The 19,121-nt window shown below is 34.9% G+C and overlaps 3 protein-coding genes and 1 long non-coding RNA gene across 5 annotated transcripts in view; all 4 read right to left on the minus strand.

Moving 5' to 3' along the window:
• Positions 1–5,074, minus strand: part of LOC18606540 (mitogen-activated protein kinase kinase kinase YODA) — a 7,262-nt gene extending 2,188 nt beyond the window's left edge. For both annotated transcript variants that reach the window (XM_018117164.1, XM_018117162.1), the window contains exons 1-11: positions 4,967–5,074; positions 3,247–4,028; positions 2,411–3,139; positions 1,969–2,056; positions 1,736–1,798; positions 1,404–1,564; positions 1,218–1,293; positions 916–975; positions 722–829; positions 267–506; positions 46–137 (exon numbers count right to left, since the gene is read on the minus strand). In XM_018117164.1, coding sequence (XP_017972653.1) covers positions 46–137; positions 267–506; positions 722–829; positions 916–975; positions 1,218–1,293; positions 1,404–1,564; positions 1,736–1,798; positions 1,969–2,056; positions 2,411–3,139; positions 3,247–3,803 — 2,174 coding nt within the window. In that variant the 5' untranslated portion in view covers positions 3,804–4,028; positions 4,967–5,074. The remainder of the gene's footprint in view (positions 1–45; positions 138–266; positions 507–721; positions 830–915; positions 976–1,217; positions 1,294–1,403; positions 1,565–1,735; positions 1,799–1,968; positions 2,057–2,410; positions 3,140–3,246; positions 4,029–4,966) is intronic.
• Positions 6,205–11,219, minus strand: LOC18606541. The gene is made up of 11 exons (XM_018117142.1): positions 10,869–11,219; positions 10,675–10,749; positions 10,251–10,488; positions 10,049–10,164; positions 9,689–9,826; positions 9,205–9,504; positions 8,418–8,517; positions 7,712–7,920; positions 7,281–7,334; positions 7,051–7,188; positions 6,205–6,949 (listed from the first exon to the last, which is right to left on the minus strand). The coding sequence occupies exons 1-11, from the start codon at positions 11,049–11,051 to the stop codon at positions 6,764–6,766; spliced, it is 1,737 nt and encodes a 578-aa protein (XP_017972631.1). The 5' UTR covers positions 11,052–11,219; the 3' UTR covers positions 6,205–6,763.
• Positions 9,018–10,238, minus strand: LOC18606543. The gene is made up of 4 exons (XR_001926931.1): positions 10,049–10,238; positions 9,904–9,947; positions 9,689–9,826; positions 9,018–9,555 (listed from the first exon to the last, which is right to left on the minus strand). It is a non-coding gene; the product is annotated as an uncharacterized LOC18606543 (long non-coding RNA).
• Positions 13,110–15,463, minus strand: LOC18606545 (cytochrome P450 86A22). Its single transcript, XM_007040219.2, has one exon. It carries the CDS (start codon positions 14,960–14,962, stop codon positions 13,337–13,339), a length of 1,626 nt encoding a protein of 541 aa, XP_007040281.2. The 5' UTR covers positions 14,963–15,463; the 3' UTR covers positions 13,110–13,336.

Consider the following 19,121-nt stretch of genomic DNA (forward strand, 5'->3'; position numbering starts at 1 on the left):
GAGAGAGAGAGAGAGAGAGAGAGAGAGAGAGAGAGAGAGAGAGACCTGGATCCTGATCCCACTTTTAAACCTCTACATGGAAGGCTAGCTGTCCCTTCTGAATCTATGCATGACAGATTTCTAGTATTTCCAATTCCCTAAAGAAATATCCAAGAGCAGAATGCAGCAGTCAGCAATAACAGTAAAAACTTGAACAGATACTGATGATCCGCAAAATCAAATCATTAGACAGATCAAACACACAAAACTTATAATTATGTTTGTACCAGTGTTCTCATTGCATTGGTAACAGCAGGTGATGGGTCTGATGTGTCGGCACTAAAAATGGGTCTTTCCAATGGTGCAGCATTTTTTATAAAAGGATGCTCTAAAAGCCGAGCTGCTGTAGGGCGATTTATTGGGTTTCTTTGTAAACACTGCCTCACAAAGTCCTTCCCCTCTTCTGAAAGACTATCAGGAATTGCTGGAAGTTCTTTACTGTTGCCAATCTTGAACATAGCAGCAACCTTTGAAATAATATAAGCAAATGTATCAAGAATGAATTAAAAGGTCAAATGATTTTCATATTGGGCATGCAGCATTTTCCTTTTTAAAGGAATATGCAGTACTAGGATGCTCATACAGAAGGGAAAATGTACATTTCTGTATAACTAATGACATTTAATATTTATAATATCAGACAAAGTCAAAATTTCATGCCTGTGTATAAAAATTTACTAACCCCTTCATACTGGCTCCAAGGTGGCTTTGTGGTAGCCATCTCCAAAACTGTGCACCCAAGGCTCCATATATCAACAGCAAGGTTACATCCATTTGAGTTTTTGAAAACCTGAATGGAAAAAGGAATTAAATGATATTATCAGAAAGCATCATAGAAATGATGACCTTGGAATATAACTACAAAACCATGCTGACCTCAGGCGCCATCCAATAGGGGCTTCCCTTGAACGACAATGGACAAGATGAGCCAGTAATCTGCAGATTATTTCAGATGATGTATATTAATATCCAGGGACATGCAATATGAGCATAAAGTATTCTTACTAGGCAACAAATCACGGTTTACAGAAAAGAGGAATCAGGAATTTAAATCACTCATCTCACAATAATATCATATGTCGGGATCTAGTTCAGATAACCACAGCAACATAAGCGTGATTTATTTTGGTTTTGTAGATAGATCCATTAATTATGAAATCACAGATAAGTGCTCTTACGTGCTTTGCCATCCCAAAATCAGCCAATTTCACACGGCCATAGGGGTCAACCAGTATGTTTGCTCCTTTTATGTCCCTGAAAAAATTTTGCACATTATACGAATGATTTCCAGCACGATTGACACAGTGAGAGATTATGATATTCACAATGTGAACAACCCAAGTATCACCAGAAACTAAACTCACCTATGAACAGTATTTTTAGCATGTAAGTAAGCCAACCCAGACAAAATTTGTTGAGTATAATTCCGAATCGCACTTTCACCAAACTGACCATACTCTTGAAGAAGTTTATAGATGGAGCCACCAGAAACATACTCCAAGTATATGTAAAGTTTATCACCTACCTGTTCATGAACAAAAAGGAAAAAAAATGCAATTACAACAATGCATCAATTGATCTTGTTGATCTGTAATATTTGATGTGAGGAGACCTTCTAACAGTGACAGACTATCAGAGACTAATTATGGGAATGACACCTTAACAAGGTATTTAAATGAAAAGAACAAGAACTCACAGTTTCAGATCCATAATATTGCACTATATTTGGATGTCGTAAGCGACTAAGCAGCATGATTTCCTGCCAAGAAACTTTTTATGAGTATAAAAAGCTATCAAATATTATTCACACCAAAAGAAAAATCAACACTCAAATGAACATCAGGGAAAACATGATTTCTGTTCTTAAAGGTACAAAATTTCAGACAAATCTCTTTAAAAAAAAAAAAAAACTAGAAGACAAGGACTTACTTGCCCCAACTGCTGTGCACTTTCCTTTGATTTGGCGTCATCTGAAAACAAAGTTACCTCCTTCATTGCGCACATCTCCCCACTTTCACTAAAGCAAGAGATAAGAAGGAGAAAAGGAGAGAGAAAACAGATCAAGCATTGAAATAGTAAGGAAATTGCAACAAATATTAGCCAACTGATTTGAGTGGGAAAACAAGGCAATCAACAACCTTGAATAAGAAATGTGCACATCCAAATTTGATGATAAAGTTAGCAAGGATTAATTCAATACGCAGACACATTATGATTGAAAAAATAGCTGGGTTCAATCCCACATATCGCTTTACAACAATAAAGATGTGATGGTGAAAACAAATTATGCCACAAATGCAGCACTCAAGAATGAACAAGAACAATATTAATATGAAACAGATAAGATTAGAGCATAACCCATTTGACAGACCTGTTAAAACCCTGATAGACATGTCCAAATGTGCCCCTCCCCAGCAATCGTCCTTTCTTCCAGCAGGAGCCAGGGCTTGTTGGATTTTCTGGCCTACCAGGGCTTCGGGGTAACGATGGAGATGTTGCTGCTGAATATGCAGAAGAAAAGGGTATTGTTATTGGGGGAAGAGGCAACCTGTGGCTTAGCTGTTTCCCATCATCAGGTCGGCTTGTAGGTGACTCAGTGGCAGCCCCTGTAGCTCGTGGATGCAAAGGGGTGACAGCACCACTGTGTATTCTGGAACTGGGACCAGGGCTTGTCATTCTAGGACTAGGCATTGGTGAACACTCAGGGCTACACCTGCTTTGTGGCCAAAATAGCTGTCCTGACATATCTCCACCAACTGAATTATGTCCAGAATTGTGGCCTGAACCTGGACTGGAGCAGTGTCCAGAACCCAGGAAAGCTATGTCAGAAAATGGCTTTCCTGTGCAGGGACCAGCATTCCAAAGTTGCTCCAGACCAAACGCTCTCATTGGACTTCTAGAAGGACTTGACATTGAGCTGTCTGGAGCACTACAGAAAGCACCACGTTGAGGAATTTGTAAATTCTGTACATGATCGCTCAATGGTCCTCGCTTAGGTGATGTGGATAAATACTGATTATTAAAAGATATATTAGCTGGCTTCAGTATCTCTTTTGAGTTCTTCTGATTGATATCAGGCAACTGATCCGTAAGCTTTATGCTTCATTAAAATTTGAAAATGATAACCAATTAGGGATGACATACAAGTTGTGAGAGAGGTATAGTTAAAAAACACTATAACTTTAAATGACATTATTTAAAACTCACCCAGAAGGACTGTTTGCAGCAGTTCTCTGTCCATTTTCATAATCAGAAGTCAGGGGGCTAAGTAGACGAGATTCAGATGGGTCATTACTATCAATAGAGCTATCAGTAGAAACAGAAGCAGTAGCAAGATCACCCTCAGCATCTACAGGATCCAGTTTGTTAGAGACTTGTCCAGGTTTTGGCAAGGGTAAAAACAGTGATGGCCTTGAACCTCTGTCAAATCCTGGTCTTGTTGATGCATTAATTCCAGAATTAGTACGCACAACACTAGCATGATGTACCCCAGGAAGTGGAAGTGGTTGGGCATGAGGCCTTTCGGCAAAACTTTGACAGCGTGAAACTTGTGTCGAGGGTGATGGTGATCTTGATGGGACTTGAGACAGAGAACCCCTTTCTGAGACAGTATCAGTACGGCGTCCTCGAGAACCCCCTGATCTGCTAGTGGATCTGTCATCAGATGTAATTTTAAGCTTGCGATTTATAGCATCAATGAAACTTTCCTTGCTTGCTTTCCTTTTGTCTTCTTTGGATGAAGACCTTCCCCACCATGTAGGCATATTTTCCTAATACAGGGTAAACTCTGACAGCAAGATCCTCTTCTTAGTTACAGTTGCTACTTACTTCAACATCCGTGATTATAGTCATGCTGGTTAAGCTTGAACCAAGTCCACTGATTTTTTTCTTAACATCATTACATTACAAGCACAAAGAAATGGACATAACTCTGGGCATGCCAATTAAAGAATGTTGCATTCTCTAAAGACGCATTAGCCGGTAAGAACCTGTATAAAAGCTTCATCATGAGCCTCTAGCGAAGGATGTACCAAAAGGAAAAACATAAATAAGAATTATACTAAATATACAGGTCCGAAGATAAATAATATCACGCTATAGAAGGTGGAGAGGCCCCCTCATAAGCACATAGACAGCATAAGTTCAGAATATTGTCGGACCAAAAAAATCTTTATAGGGTGTTAAAAATTTTTCGGCATTAACTTCCCCTTCAAAAAGCAGTCACAGAAGATGCATTAGCTCCAAATTTCAAATCTAAAAGTCATAAATTTGAATTTATTGCTTAACTAATCATTGGTCCACAGCCAGATGACACATCCTAGCTAGACCATTGAGTCCAAAACGACATCGAATTATTCTACAGAGCATTCCAGCTCAAATTTACACCTAAAAATAGAGCAGCTGTTGAACTATTTGCTCAAACAAAAAAGGGCCCTTGACACTCAATTTATTACGACCAAAACAGATCCAAGATTTGGGTACCCATTTTCCACATAAAGTGACATATAAGCTCAATCTCAAGAACCCAAAAAACAGTGTTTTAACCTGGATCTACAAATTCAACCAATTCATATATCCAACATAAAAAACACACAAATTTACAACAATAAACAAAATCAAGAACTCAAAATATCACAAGTTACACAACATGACAACAAAAAATCAAAAAACCCATCTCCAAATTCACCAAACCTTAAAACCCAGAAGTTAAAAACACTAAATAGAATTGGTCCAAAATGAAGAAACAAACGCTCATATTACACTCTACAAGCATAGAACCAACACTTCACCAAGCTCAAAATTTGAACAGAATAAACAAATCAAACATTGAAAAACCTTTAAAAGTCCTCAAATTAATCCACAATTTTCAGCTCAAAACGCCAAAAAAAAAAAACATAATCTTTAAAAAACCCACATCATTACTTACAGTGAAGTGTAAGAATAGCCCTCTCTAAAAGAAGTGTCAGTTACCAGAGAGACGGCAAAGAGAAGCTCAAAAGGCTCTAAAATGAATGAAAGAGAGAGAAAGAGGAAGAAGAAAAAAAAAAAAAAACAAAGGAAAAGCTCCTTAGAGAGAGAAGGATTTTTTAATTTTAATTTTGATTTTGATTTTTGGTTTTTTTTTGTTAGTTTCGGAGTGGCGAAATAATAGAGTGCTGTCTTTGTGCGTTTAATTCGTGTAATAAGAACTGGCAGATTAAATTATTTGAAAAAAGTGGGAAAGGCTGGCGTGGAAAGGCTGATGTTCAGCTAAAACTTAGTGACGTAGGATCGGGACCGTCAGATTTGACTTTAATGACGCCACATCCATGATTTGGAGTCCGGTTCTTGATAGTGAAGTTGAGTTGTGCTGTGGTTATCGTGCTAGTAGATGTGTCGGATTGTTTACCCTCCTCCCTTTTCTCAATTTTTTTAACGGCAACTTACTTAAAAATATATTCCCATTATCATTTATCCCATATGCTTTACGCAATTAATTGAGTGTTTTTTTTTTGATCCCTTGTTTTGGGATTATTCGGAAGTGGTACCTTAATTTCTTTTATTTTCATCTTTGTGATTAAAAGGAACAATTAAAATTTACATTATTTACACAAATTGTAGTTATTTTTGTTTTTGTTTTTTGTTATTTTCAAATTTCGAACTATTTTAACATAATTTTCATATCAAGTATAATATTTTAAAAAAATTCAATGGATTATTCAAAAAAATTTAAATAATTTATGAAAGTTCAATCAAGTTTTTTATCTTTTTATTTTGGATTAACTAAACCTTTATAATTAATACTTTATTAATTATTATTAATTAAAATATTATTTATCATTTTATATTTACATAATGTTGACGTAGTTATGAAAAATATCACATTAGTATCATTTACTATGATATGTTACGTCGATATTGTGTGATATAAAATGACATATGATATTTTGATTAATAATATTTAATTATTCATTAATTATAAAAATTTATTTAATTTAAAATAAAAATATAAAAAATTAATTAAACTAATAAAAATAATTTTTTAATTTTTTTTAAAAAATATTATGCCTTAAACTCGTGACAAGAGACTCATGAAATTTGGAGATTGAATAGACTTAAGAGGGCCAAATTAAACATTCAGGCAAAGCTTTGAAGAAATCATGTATGAAGAAAACGATGTTCACTTCCACCTTTATAATATTCTCTGCATATAAGGTGCTTTTACATGGTATTTAGTCCACCGTCGGTGTTTAGCATTAATTTATATACCACATGTTGTCCAGCAGTGTGGACGCTGGCAACAGTATCTACCAAGTAGGGGACGATTTTATGGATTTATTTACAAAATTCCAACATCTTTTTTACTCTTATGTCAAAGCCATCCAACGTGAATTCAGCCCTTCCATTCCACCGGTTTCTTTCCGAAAGGTTATCGAATTTCTTTGACCCCCCTTCAGGAATCTTTGAAACTAGTAGTCAAATGTAAATCAGTAGTGGTGGGAGACAGACACCTGGGGAAATTTTCTTGTGTGCTGAGATATACATATCCTTAAATATGCATTGAGTTTATGTTAACAATTTCCACCAGGACCCCCGTAAAAGAAGCCATTAGCATCTCCATTAATGGGAGCTGTGTCATAACAACTGGGTTTATCTGTGATAAACTCAAGTGATTTTGGATCAGGAGGCCCTCTTTTGCAGGATTCATCTGCAATTTGAAGCTCTTTTATGTAGGCTGCCTTAGTCATGCCTTGTTCGGCACACTGACCACTACCATGGGAGGGCTAGCTTCATTGTTAGTGGTGAAAACTGCACCTCCCCATGCAATCTCTGTCGCTGAGCTTGATAAACTGCTAAATAAGGATGATGGCCAGTACCCAATTTGATCATCGTCACCAAATGAAAGCCACCAATTCCCTGATTTTGGATCCTGTATTCAGCACATATACAAACTTAATCGTGAATGAGGGACTTCAAGGAATGATTAATAGTTCCAGAATTGCTTAAAACATGTTAATTTGGGAAGCATACCTTGAAAATATTACAAGCAAAATCATTTTGCTTTCCTCCATAGACAGAAGGCAAGAAAAATGAACCAAGAGGGATATCCTTGCTAACTTGCACAAAACCAGGGCAAAGTGTATCGTGACAACCTTGTTTATTGGCCAGTCAATTAATTAATATGGCCACAGTTCACTACCGGAATGCACTTATAATTTTAAGTCAACAGAGCTTGAACATAAGAAATTCCAATGGCTTACAGTCCATTGAGCACAAAGTCGAGTGAGATAATCGCCATTTAACGATGGATTTACCTATAATTTATATAGAAAACATGTAATAGGATGAGAGTTTATATTTTATACAACAAAAAAACGAAAAAGACAAAGAAAAACAAGACACATTATGATTGGTTACCATCCATCCTGCTTGAATGCTATCAATTTGGTCGGCTGAGCTGCTTTGAATCCTTACAAAAGCTTCGGTGAATTGTGTGTTTGAAACCGATGGGTTTTGTACATTGATCAATCCAAGAGCTCCCAAATATTACCTACTTTGATCATTTGGTAGTATTCTTATTGCATTCTTGACATTGTTATGAAGGGGAAAAGAAAGAAGAAAAATAATTACTAATTAGATCAATGTACAATAAGTAAGTTGTGGAATGGAGATTTCTATAGTATTTACTTACATGGAAACCAGGAGAATTAGAAGCTGTCGGATGAATGTCTTTCATGTGCCTTTTCTTAAACAGTTTAGTCCTTATCAGTTCTTCTTTGTTGGCCCTTCTGATTGGAACTGTCCCAGATGGACACCCTCCATTCTTCAACATTGGAATTTCCAATGACTTGGATGGTGAATTTGCACTCATTAATCCCTCTAGGGAGGAACTTGTTTCATCTACAACATTATTATCATTAACAAGAGGAAAAATGCTGGGAAGTACTTGTTATCCCAACCAGAGCAAGCTTTGGATTGGTTTTGCAAAGAGATCTGATTACCTGAATTTGATGGTTCTTAAGCAAAGGATGATCAAAGGCTGGTTGTTACATGAATTTGATGGTTCTTAAGCAAAGGATGATCAAAGGCTGGTTGTCTATGGATATCAACACAGTCGAAAGAATCACCCCCTTCAGTCTGTTAAAAAAAACTACAGCTAATCAAATTTTATTGCATTAAATGGTAATAAGTTTATGGAATTTTCTTGTTTGATCACTAGTATGACTAATTTATTAAGTTTTTTTTTTTGTACCTTATGCTCTTGACAAGGGGCTTGTTCAAAACCTTGAGCTGACTATCTAAATCAAGATCTTCAAAACTTTTTCCCCCTTCTGATCCATTTGTGATGATGGAGAAAGACAGAAAGAAAAGAACAAGAAATGGGATCAATATCAAACCTGGGTCTTGATGAAGGCCACTGAACACTCTAAATGCCAAGATGTTACTCTCTATTTCTTCGCCCCAGAGATGAGCCCAACAGAGGCTAGAGATGCTCATCTATATACCCATTCGTGACAAAGTCTTGCATGCAGTAATAGAATTGCTCGCCATTTATCAGATATGAACAGAAGGTATCTCTGAGGAGGTTCATTAACCTAAATAGACTGTCATGTCAGGTCAGCCATAGATAAAGCTAGTGAACTTTTTATTGGTGCGAATCAAGTCCTGGGGAACAGAAGAGTTAAACCGTGCCTTCTTGGAAAGATTTGGAATGACAATTTAGTTCATTCTGCAGACTAAGTTAATTATTTGGATTCTAAAAGATCCTCAGTTAACTAATTAAGGGAAAGTTGGAAGAGATTTATGGCATGTATAAAAGGAGCATTTCAGGTTTATTATAGCAAATAAGTTAAAGAATGTATACTAAATCTAACTCCAACCTTAGTAAAAATATCATAGCCATATAAAATGTAATTAAATGGGATTTATTACAGGATAAACTACTTCATTCTAATTTCATATCATTCTATTAGACACTTCAATTTGAAACATATATAGGAATGAAGATGTGAGTTCATATATGGAACCAAATCCCAAGTTCAATCAGTCAGAGACATATATAAATGGAATTAAAATTCATGCCACCATCCACTGAAATTGTTCATTTCATATATAGAAGCATATATATCCCGAATCAGGAGTACAAGGCTGTTATATCCAAATTGAATTAGTTTCGACAATCACCTCCTGGACCCCCATAAAGAAGGCCATGATACTCTCCTGGAATAGGACCAATGCTGTAACACTTGGGATCATCTGCGACGTCTTGGAGACGCCCTGGGTCAAGAGATCCTCCATGACCAGATTCTTCAGCAAGAATCTCTCGGATATAAGCTGCTTTTTCATTCCTTCTTCAGCAAAATGGCCGCTTCCCATGGGAGGATTACCTGCATTATTACTACTAAAAACGCCTCCTCCCCATGTAAGCTGCGTAGCAGCGTTTGATAAACTTGAAAACAAGGACTTTGGCCAGTATCCAATGTTCTGCTCATAGTAATCACCATGTTGAAGTCACCAATTCCCTGTATCTAGATCCTAGAAAGCACAAAATTGAGGTACACAATGAATTGTCTCTTTGGAAGCATATGGACAAGCCTTTTTGTCAGAAAAACAAATTTTATGTTCTAATTACATGGTGAGAAGCATTTAGTAGATGTCGAAAGCATACCTGAGATATAAAATATCCGAAATCAAATTTCTGCCCTCCATAGACAGAAATATTGTGAAGAATAAAACCAAGAGGGATAGCCTTGTTAACTTGCACAGAACCAGTGCAAAGCATATTATAGCAACCTTTCTTTCCTGCCTGTAGATAGAAATTTGACATGTGAATTCTAACTCCAAATTAGCAATGGTTAAAAACAAAGAAATCAAAGTACTTACACTCCATGAGGCAAAAGTTTGAGTGTAATTGTCACCTTGTAATGCTGGATTTACCAGAAATTAATTCAGTGAAAAAAAATTAAAACAGATAATGAGGTTTTATCTTGTATAAACCAAGACAAACTAATAGAAAATCCATAATTACCATCCATCCAACTTGAATATTATCAATTTGATTTTGTGATCCACTTCGAACCCGCACAAATGCTTCACTGAATTGGGTATTGGAAACAGATGGATTTTGTTTGTTGATCTTTGCAACTGCTCCAGTAAAATTCTCACCAGTTCATAGCATTTGTAATGCATTCTTGAGAATATTGTCGATCATACAGCCCCATTTCTTTATTTTAAAAAAAATTTAAAAATGACCACAAAAGAATTAATTACATGATAACAAGGAGAGGCAGCAGCAGTTGGTTGAGTACTTTTCAGAAACAATTTAGCCCTTATTAAGTCTTCCTTGCTGGTCCTCTTGATTGGGACCGTACCTGATGGGCAGCCTCCATTCTTCAATATTTCAATATTCAGTGATTTGGCTGGCAATGACTTTGCACTTTTCAACCCCTTTGGAGAACTAGGCTCCATCTATGCCATTATTTTCATTTATAAAGCAACCATAGTTAATTATAGTGGATAACAATAAATTATGTACAAATGGTGGCATTGATGGATAATAATGATGGTGGGATTGCTTAACCATACATGCTTGAGCAACCACTCCGGCTTTACTAAAGTTCTTCTATAGTAAAGATAAAGGGGGAGGGGGAATACCTGGATTTGATGGTTTTTGAGCAAAGGATGATCAAATGCTGGTTGTTTATCGATGTTGACACAACATTCATCAGTCTGATAAAATGATGAAATGGATCGTTCCTTAGTCAAATTTAACTCATAATTAATTCATTATGCAACTTTCTTTATAAAACTATAACTTGTTTCCCCATTTAAAGAGCAAATTAATTTACCTTAATGCTCTTGAGAAAGGGCTTGTTCAGAATCCTGAGCTGTTCCAAATCAAGATCTTGAAAACTTTTCTGCCCTTCTAATCCATTTATAACTATAGAAAAAGACAGAGAAAAGAGAAGTAGAAATGTGGCAAGCATCAGTCCCGAGCCCTGATGAAAGCCACTGATAAATCCAGGTGCCATGAATGAATTCTCTCAATTTCTTCACCACACTGGCACAACGCCTGCTCATAGGTGCAAATTTGGTCACTCATTTCTTACTTGGGAGAATATTTGGTTTTAAAGACTATTCTTTAGTTAGTGAATAACCGTTTATTGTAAGGGTTAAACATAGTGAATATGCAGGTTTGCACTCTCTGTTTTTCAGGGTCATTATTATGGAGTTAAACCAATGAATTTACTGTTGAAAATTTAAATAAAGACTTATTACCCTTTCAGGATAAGAAGGTAGTATTTGAGATGAAGGGCAAGGATTTTTCTTTGAGAAGGTACAGAAAAAAACACCATGAGATGATGAAGATAACAACTGGAATAGCTTAATTCTGAGCTTTGGACCAGAGACATCGACGAATTAAAACCATTACATTCTTCAAGCAGTAGGACATAAAAATGAATGCGCCTAGCTGGCACCCATCGAATTGCTACTGCTGCAGAGATTTATGGCAGGTTGGGCATTTTCCGTGTCGTTACACTCTGGTACCAAATCAAAACAGGCACCGTGGGCCTCCCTTTTTCTGTTATTATGCAAATGGAAAAGACTTTCACTTGGGAGCAGGGTCGAATTATTATTATTATTATTGTTATTCTGAAGAAAGGGCAGTAAAATGGCAATAAACCCATAACTAAAGTTGACCTATAAGATGAAATAATGAAATTTAGGCCTTCGGTTCAAAATGATTGTCCTTTGTTTTGTGACTTTGTCTAACAAATACAGCCGCCTAACACATAATAAACAGCCAACAAGATTAATGAAATGAATATTAAAGTTCGCTTGAGAGGTAAACTTTTTTGGGTATAATCAATGCCTAAAAGGCTGTCTTAATCTTCAGGACTAGACATGTCAGAGTGAGAGTACCTAATAAGAAATGGAGAGTTACAACTGTTTTTTTTTAACTTTCTCTTAAATGTCTCTTTTGCTCACCCAAATTGTTATGTGGACCTATTATTAGCGACGGATGCTTCAAGGAAAGAAAACATTAAGCAAGACGAAAAACTACTTGACTTAACAATATCCATTGAAAATAACAGGCAACAATAAGAAGATATTAAGGTTATTATTTTTTAAAAAAAATACAAATAAATTTAATTTCTTCATATACTCGCGCTAGAGAATATTTTTTAGATATAATATTTAAAATGTCAATGAGTATTTTATGTTATTCAACTCGATTAAATAAGATTAGAGCATTTTATAATTGAATTCAAATAGTAAAACTACTACTTGTCATAGATTTGGATAGTGGTTATAAAGTACCCACTATCCGAACCTCATTATAAATAATGCTTCTTAATATTAAATTTTTTAGTTTTATATATATTTTTTATTTATAGATTTTTTATAATCAATTAAATACTTATTACAGTCCATTAGTTATTTTAATTATGATTTTAAATTTAAATTTAAATTTATTTTTTTGAATTAATTTTAATTTATTAATTTAATTTTTATTAATAATATATAAAAATTGATTTTTAATTTATTTTAATCAGATATTTGATGAATAGTATTTAATATATTTAGATACAAGTTTAAATAGCAATTAAAAAATTAAATCAATATTTATAAAATTTGAGTACCTTATCAAATGATATGACTCGAGATTACCATATCTATTGACATCTCTAATAATATTCCTTTACTTGCACCAAACTAATGATGAATGAGTGAACTTATGATAAAGATAAGAAAATAAGCACCATTTAATAAATTTTAATTGTCATTAACTATGCTTTCAATTCACTAATGATGAATAACCTTTGCTTAATCAATCGTCTTCATTAGCATGCTGGGTTTTAATTATTAAATATCATAAATTTTGCTTTTGAAAGTTTGGAACATTTAATAAGGAAAATAGAAACTAGTAAAACATTAAATTTAAGACGATATGTCAAATTTCTAAATAGAAAAAGATATATAATTCCAAATAAAAAGTTTTCTGTGTTTTTTTTTTCTAACAATAAACCCCACAGTAATCAAATGTAAAAAGACCAAAACTTGTTCTTGTGGCAGAGACCAGAAACCAACTGAAGCAAATGACTGTTTTATCATTTCTCCAATTCTACAAATTTCAATCCTGGGGAGGTTATTGTAATGTATAATTGGCTTTTCAGTTTTTTTTTTTTTTTTTCAGTTGCATCTATAGATGACTTAAAATAAAGGTAATAATAATACCATCTTAATTCTTACTCCCTTCTTCATCCAGCAATGCATATATTCACAAATTTTCCATCAAAATTCAAGCATACCCTTATGCCACTCCAGCTGCTGCGGCTAATTCCTCGTGGTTCCCTTTGGGAGAAGAGCTTTCACTTGCTTTGCATATCTTTTCCAGGACAGGCTTCAGATTTCTTGGGTGCACGTCCACCAGGAGCCCATATTTCATGAACAATGTTAGTGACATTTTCTGCTCCACCCGGTGGCCTGCCATGATGGTGAGCCGGTGTCGCAGCAGCACCGCGGTGGCTATCGATTTCATCTGCAAATAAGCTAAATCCTTTCCTAAACAAATTCTGGGACCGGCGTTAAATGCAAGAAATTTGTATGAATCTTTTGCCTCATATTTGTTGCCATCTTCGGATAGCCATCTTTCTGGCTTGAAATCTAGGCAATCTTCACCCCAGATAAATTTCATTCGACCAATTGAATATATCGAGTATGTCACGTTTGATCCCGAGGGGACAAATGTTCCACTGGGCAAGACATCGTCAGCAATTACATGCTTTGAGTCTTGTGGCACTGACGGGTAGAGTCTTAACGTCTCGGAAAGTGCTGCCTTAAGGTATATCAATCGGTCAACTTCTTCAAACGCTAGGGGTTCATCCACCCATTTGGAAGTGTCAGCGCCACGTGTCTCCACCAGAACAGTGCAAATTTCGATGAGGATTTTCTCTTCCACTCTTGGATTTTGGATGACCAACCAAAAGAACCAACACAGTGCAACCGATGACGTGTCACGTCCAGCTAGGATGAAGTTGAGAGCCACATTTTGGAGGAATTCGTCAGAGTAGGCTTCTTTTTTCTTCATGAAACGGGACAACAAGTCATCATGTGGGGTCCCACCTTGTCTCTGACTCACCAATTCAAGCTTACGTGTATTAATGATGTCGGATAAGAATTTATCCATGTGTTCAAGGCTTTGACTCAACTTGACTTCCATCCCAAGCCGAAACCATTTCTTTAGCTTCCATATGATTTCAGGCAAAATAAAGCGTTGAAGCGTGGCTTCGGTGGCTCGATCAAAAGCCATTGCGAAGCCGTTCTCAGGAAGGCCAGGAGATAGTGTTTGAGGGTCCTTGCCAAAGGTCAAGCCGCATATGTTATCGAAGGTGAGCCGGAGCAAGAGGTCTTGAAGATCAACCGGCTTCCCTTGGAGCTGAGCCGTCTCGAGAATTGGGCAAAATCGGTGCTTGATGGCCCGGCTAACCCACCTTGCCATGGCTTGGCGCAGAGTCCGGGTGGTGAATTCCAGAGCGGCAGTCTTACGCTGGAACAGCCACGTGTCACCATCGGAATTGAAGATCCCATCACCCAGCAAATCATGAAACACAGCCTGCCAATTAGGTCCCTTGGGGTAATTATCGAACCGGCCCTTCAAAATATGCTCCAAGTTCTTGGGATCGCACGTGACGGTCACGAGACCTTGCTTCCGGGCTAAAAATGGAATTGCGGAGATGCATGTCTGATACGTGCCGCCACACGCGCGGAGATTTTCCGCGATCCACTCATGCATGCAATTCGAGTTCTGAATGAGCCCCGGGAGGCTGCCCAATAAAGGCCAGACACGTGGACCATGGAGCGACCGTGTGATCAACTTGAACCATACTAAATAAGCAGCTATGGCTGATAAGATCATCAAAGCCGTTGATGCATCCATGTTGATGAAAATTTGCACTTGAACAAGTAAACTATGATTTCTTCGCTAATGAAGACACGAAACACAAAAAAATACTTGCAGTTGTTGCAACGTGACTTTCAACTTTCAAGCCTTGTAGTGTGATAGGTCTATCCGACGCTACCGATTCTTGGGCTGCTGAACAAAAATGGAGAAAAAATAAATGGAACCAGATCCTGTTTTGTAAAGAATGATGTTAACTGGATCAAAGAATGTGCAGGATGAAAAGGGAGGAAGAGAAGGATACAAAAGGAAGAACAGGGTTTCAACTTAATTTTCTTGGATTGTGGAGGAGAAGACCAAAAGTCTGAAAGAGAAGGAAGGGCGAGACGTCTGTGAATGAAGGGAAAAAAAAGAAGACAAAAGTGTTATATAGAGGAAATACACAGAAAGTCAGAAAGAAAGGCAATTAATATGGGCAGCCAGATTTGTTGAGAAAATCCCGCTCTCCTACCTTCCAGACTCCCCCTTTTTTTGTTTTTTAATATGTGCATGGACCTGATTACTCAGCCTATAAACACACAGCCAGTCAGTCATTAATGGCCGACTGAGGTCGTTGGAAAATCGTAAGGAAAAACCCCACGAGACCTTGCACCAAGTAAAAAGCTCACTCGCAAATAACCAAAGTCATGAAAACTAAGACTCTTTTTTTAAGTAGTGTCTTTAGAGGAAGAAAGGCCTCACCTAATTTTGCAGGAAAGAGCTTCTCCTCCTTAAATTCGACAATGGCAGCATTGAATGAAGATGTAGACGTAAATATGATTAGTTGAGCAACTCTGGCTATATAGATAAACACATATAATATAGAATCGATTTACGTTTTTGTTTTTTTAATGCAACATATATATAATGATATACTTATTTGTAAAGGTTTAAGGAAAATCTTTTTTATGACATAATATCTAAAATTTTTTTCTGAATTATATAACAAAATTAAAATATATATATATATATATTCTTTTTATTGTATTCAATCAAATTCTTATATTTTTATTTTAAATCAAATAAATTTTTATAATTAATGATTATTATTAATCAAAATATTGCTTATTATTTTATGTCATGTGACATGGTAACGTGTAATAATGAATAATAATGTGATATATTAATGTGGCATGATAATATGATTATATCGTATTTATAATTTTTATGTTAGTGTCTTGTAAGTATAAAAATGATAAATAATATTTTGATTAATGATAATTAGTCAACAGTTAATCATAAAAATCTATTTGACGCAAAACAAAAATATATAAATTTAATTAAATATAATAAAAAATAAAATTTTATTTAAATATTTTTTATATAATTCAAAAAGTTTTTTTTTTCAAATAATATATTTTTTTATTTATCATTGAAAATTGGTATTGGTCACGTGACTGGTTAATGGTCGTACAAGTGTTGGGTATGCGACCCACTGATCTCATCATCATTTAATCGTTTTTCTTTCCATTTTATGGGTGTTAATTTTTAATTTGGCCCAACATTGTATCGAATATTAGTTCTATTAAGAGAAAGGTGTGTGTCCTTTACCGTAAATGATTTCATTTGGTCAGACTCAAACCACCAAGTGGTTAACTTCAACCACATGGGATGTTAGTTTTGTTTTTTTGGATGGAAGAGAAAGATATGTGTTGAATTGGCATGAAAAAACTTAATTTAGGATTTATTTAGATGAGCTTTAATAATATTGTCATTATGATTTTCGAATATTTAATTTATTAATTAATGTATAATATTTTTAAGTAAAATATATACATATTTCAATTAATAATAGTAGTCTAACAAAGGGTTATAATCAGGTGTAGTTTGTTCATTACGGTCATCATCCATCCATGTCCAACGTATCGGGTAAACCAAACACGCCCCGTAAGAAGTGGATGATTTGCCAATGTGCATCTGCCACATGTCAAGTCAATTGTTTTGATTTCGAGGGACGTAAGGTAGGGCAGTGACATATGACCAATTGGCTTGGCTAGACCTTCATGCAACTGTTGTAGAAATTTGGGTGTGTAGGATTGTAATTTTCATTTATTTATTTTTTTTGTTGAACAAAGTAATTTATGGTCCCTGTTCCATTGACTCATCAATGGCTTGAAGTTCAACTCAGGCAATGAAAATGATTGACATTTTGAAGATGAGGCAGGGAAGATGATGTGTCTGACAGAACAGTGTGAAAACGTAAACACAAACTCTTTAAGCAGACACCAATCATTTAGTTTTATCACAACAGATTTTTCCTTCTTTTGTCATCCCATTCTAAGTCCCTTTCTTTACATAAACCTTCTTCAGTGTGGCTTTAGATTTTGACTTTGGCTGCATGAGGTTCAGGCAGATAGCAAGAAATTAATGGACTGCCAGAGGGGGTCAGGACACTGCAAGAATTTTCTTACTTGAGGGGGCCATTGTCTTTCAAGCCACATCTACCTGCAAAAAGCAAAGCTTTTTACATGATCTTTCTTCAGTTTTTTTTTTTTTATAATTAAAAGTAAAAAAATTCAAATTTTATTATTTAAATAAAGTGATAATGCATCAATCAATTAGTCAAATATTAAGGCTTATAAAAAATTTTATATATCTCATAATAATGAGCTTCAATATGGGTTGTTTGTATCAATAGTGAAGAAATGACGATGTAAACACAAAACACAGATTGGCCAATGTTATTTAGGAGTTTAATGGTGATGAAAGGTCAGGATTTCATGATAGGTTAAGTAGTCTCCCCAAGTATCTAATGGACCCAACTGTTTTAACTGTCCTTGATGATGATCGATGGAGGTTGCATTATTGATTCCAACCTCAGTTTATGGGCTTTGATTTCAGAGTCATTTTTCTTAAGGCCTTTCTGCTGAAGCCTGAATACATTGTCGATCTCTTGATGAAAACAACATAAACCATCCCTTGTGTCTATAAACCATTAATCTCCATGTTCAAAGCTGTAGCTACTGGCTAATATCACCCAATGTGTTTCAATATAGTTACCACGCTTTCAAAGAAGATTAGGTTGAGAAAAGCTTAAATGCTTGCACTAACACAAACAAATGAAGAAATGCATCCAATAGGCAATTTGCCTCAAGGTAAATTTAGGTGGTGTTTGATATTTTACAATGTAATGTGATTGCAAGTAATATAATTGTAAGCAATGTGATTGTAAAAAAAATAACATTATAGTGTTTGGTATACAAATAAAATAATGATTAAAATGTAGAGAATATAACATTATAGCGTTTGGTTTACAAGTATTTACTGAGAATGTAATATTAATTTTCAAAATTATCCTTATTCAATAAAATATAAATTTAATATACTTATATTTTTTATTATTAATTTGTATATAATATTATTTTTAAATATATTTTTAATATCATATATTTTATTTTTATTATTATATTAGATTATATATTTTATTTACATTTCTTTAATATAATTTTTTATATTATATATTTTATTTTAATTTCTTTTACCTATATTATATAAATTTTATTTTATTTTTTAATTTTTATATTATATATTTTATTTTAATTATAACATTACAAAATATTTTTAACAAAATAATAAAATTGAAGGGTAAAAACGTTTTTAATAATATTACATAATGTAATGCAATGTGATTGCATTAGTTTTAGATTACAATCATATTATATTCATTGACTGTAATGTGATTACATTACAATGGTTTATTATAAAATAAATATTGTAATGTAATTTAATTAAACATATTATAAAAAATGTGTTTCTACTTTTCTTGTACCAAACATTATCTTAAAGTTAAGATGTTGAAGGGAATAAGCCAGCTGGTCCAAAGCTTGTATATTTTCAGTACTTAATGTCCTTATCTTTCGCTGGAATGCAAATTCCACAGGCTGTCTACTTCAATTTAAATCCACCTAAAACCCATACCAGCATTTAATGGGTATCGTGACTTTAGATAACGCAGGGCGGTAGCTCCTGGACCGGCCATGTTAATGATTGGCAGGATCAAACTGGAGTGCATCTTCAAACCGTGCCCAGCACATGGTTTTGTTATTCATATCATTTGCCAATCACTTTGTCAAAGCATGCAAGGAAACAGCTTTGAAAAATTTTACAAGAAATCCCAACTTCATTTAAAAGATGGAATCAACATCTGAGTTTATGCATG

The sequence above is a fragment of the Theobroma cacao genome, chromosome 3 (assembly GCF_000208745.1).
Source record: "Theobroma cacao cultivar B97-61/B2 chromosome 3, Criollo_cocoa_genome_V2, whole genome shotgun sequence".
Taxonomy (NCBI): domain Eukaryota; kingdom Viridiplantae; phylum Streptophyta; class Magnoliopsida; order Malvales; family Malvaceae; genus Theobroma; species Theobroma cacao.

What these genes read in the sequence shown, in the direction of transcription:
- LOC18606541 (XM_018117142.1), bottom strand. Translation starts at nt 11,051, where the DNA reads ATGGCACCTGGATTTATCAGTGGCTTTCATCAGGGCTCGGGACTGATG. An exon ending in TCTTTATGGGGGTCCAGGAG is followed by an intron (nt 8,518 to 9,204) that starts GTGATTGTCGAA and finishes ATGGGTATATAG; the next exon opens with ATGAGCATCTCTAGCCTCTG. An exon ending in TGGCCTTCATCAAGACCCAG is followed by an intron (nt 7,921 to 8,417) that starts GTTTGATATTGA and finishes ATAATGTTGTAG; the next exon opens with ATGAAACAAGTTCCTCCCTA.
- LOC18606545 (XM_007040219.2), bottom strand. Translation starts at nt 14,962, where the DNA reads ATGGATGCATCAACGGCTTTGATGATCTTATCAGCCATAGCTGCTTAT.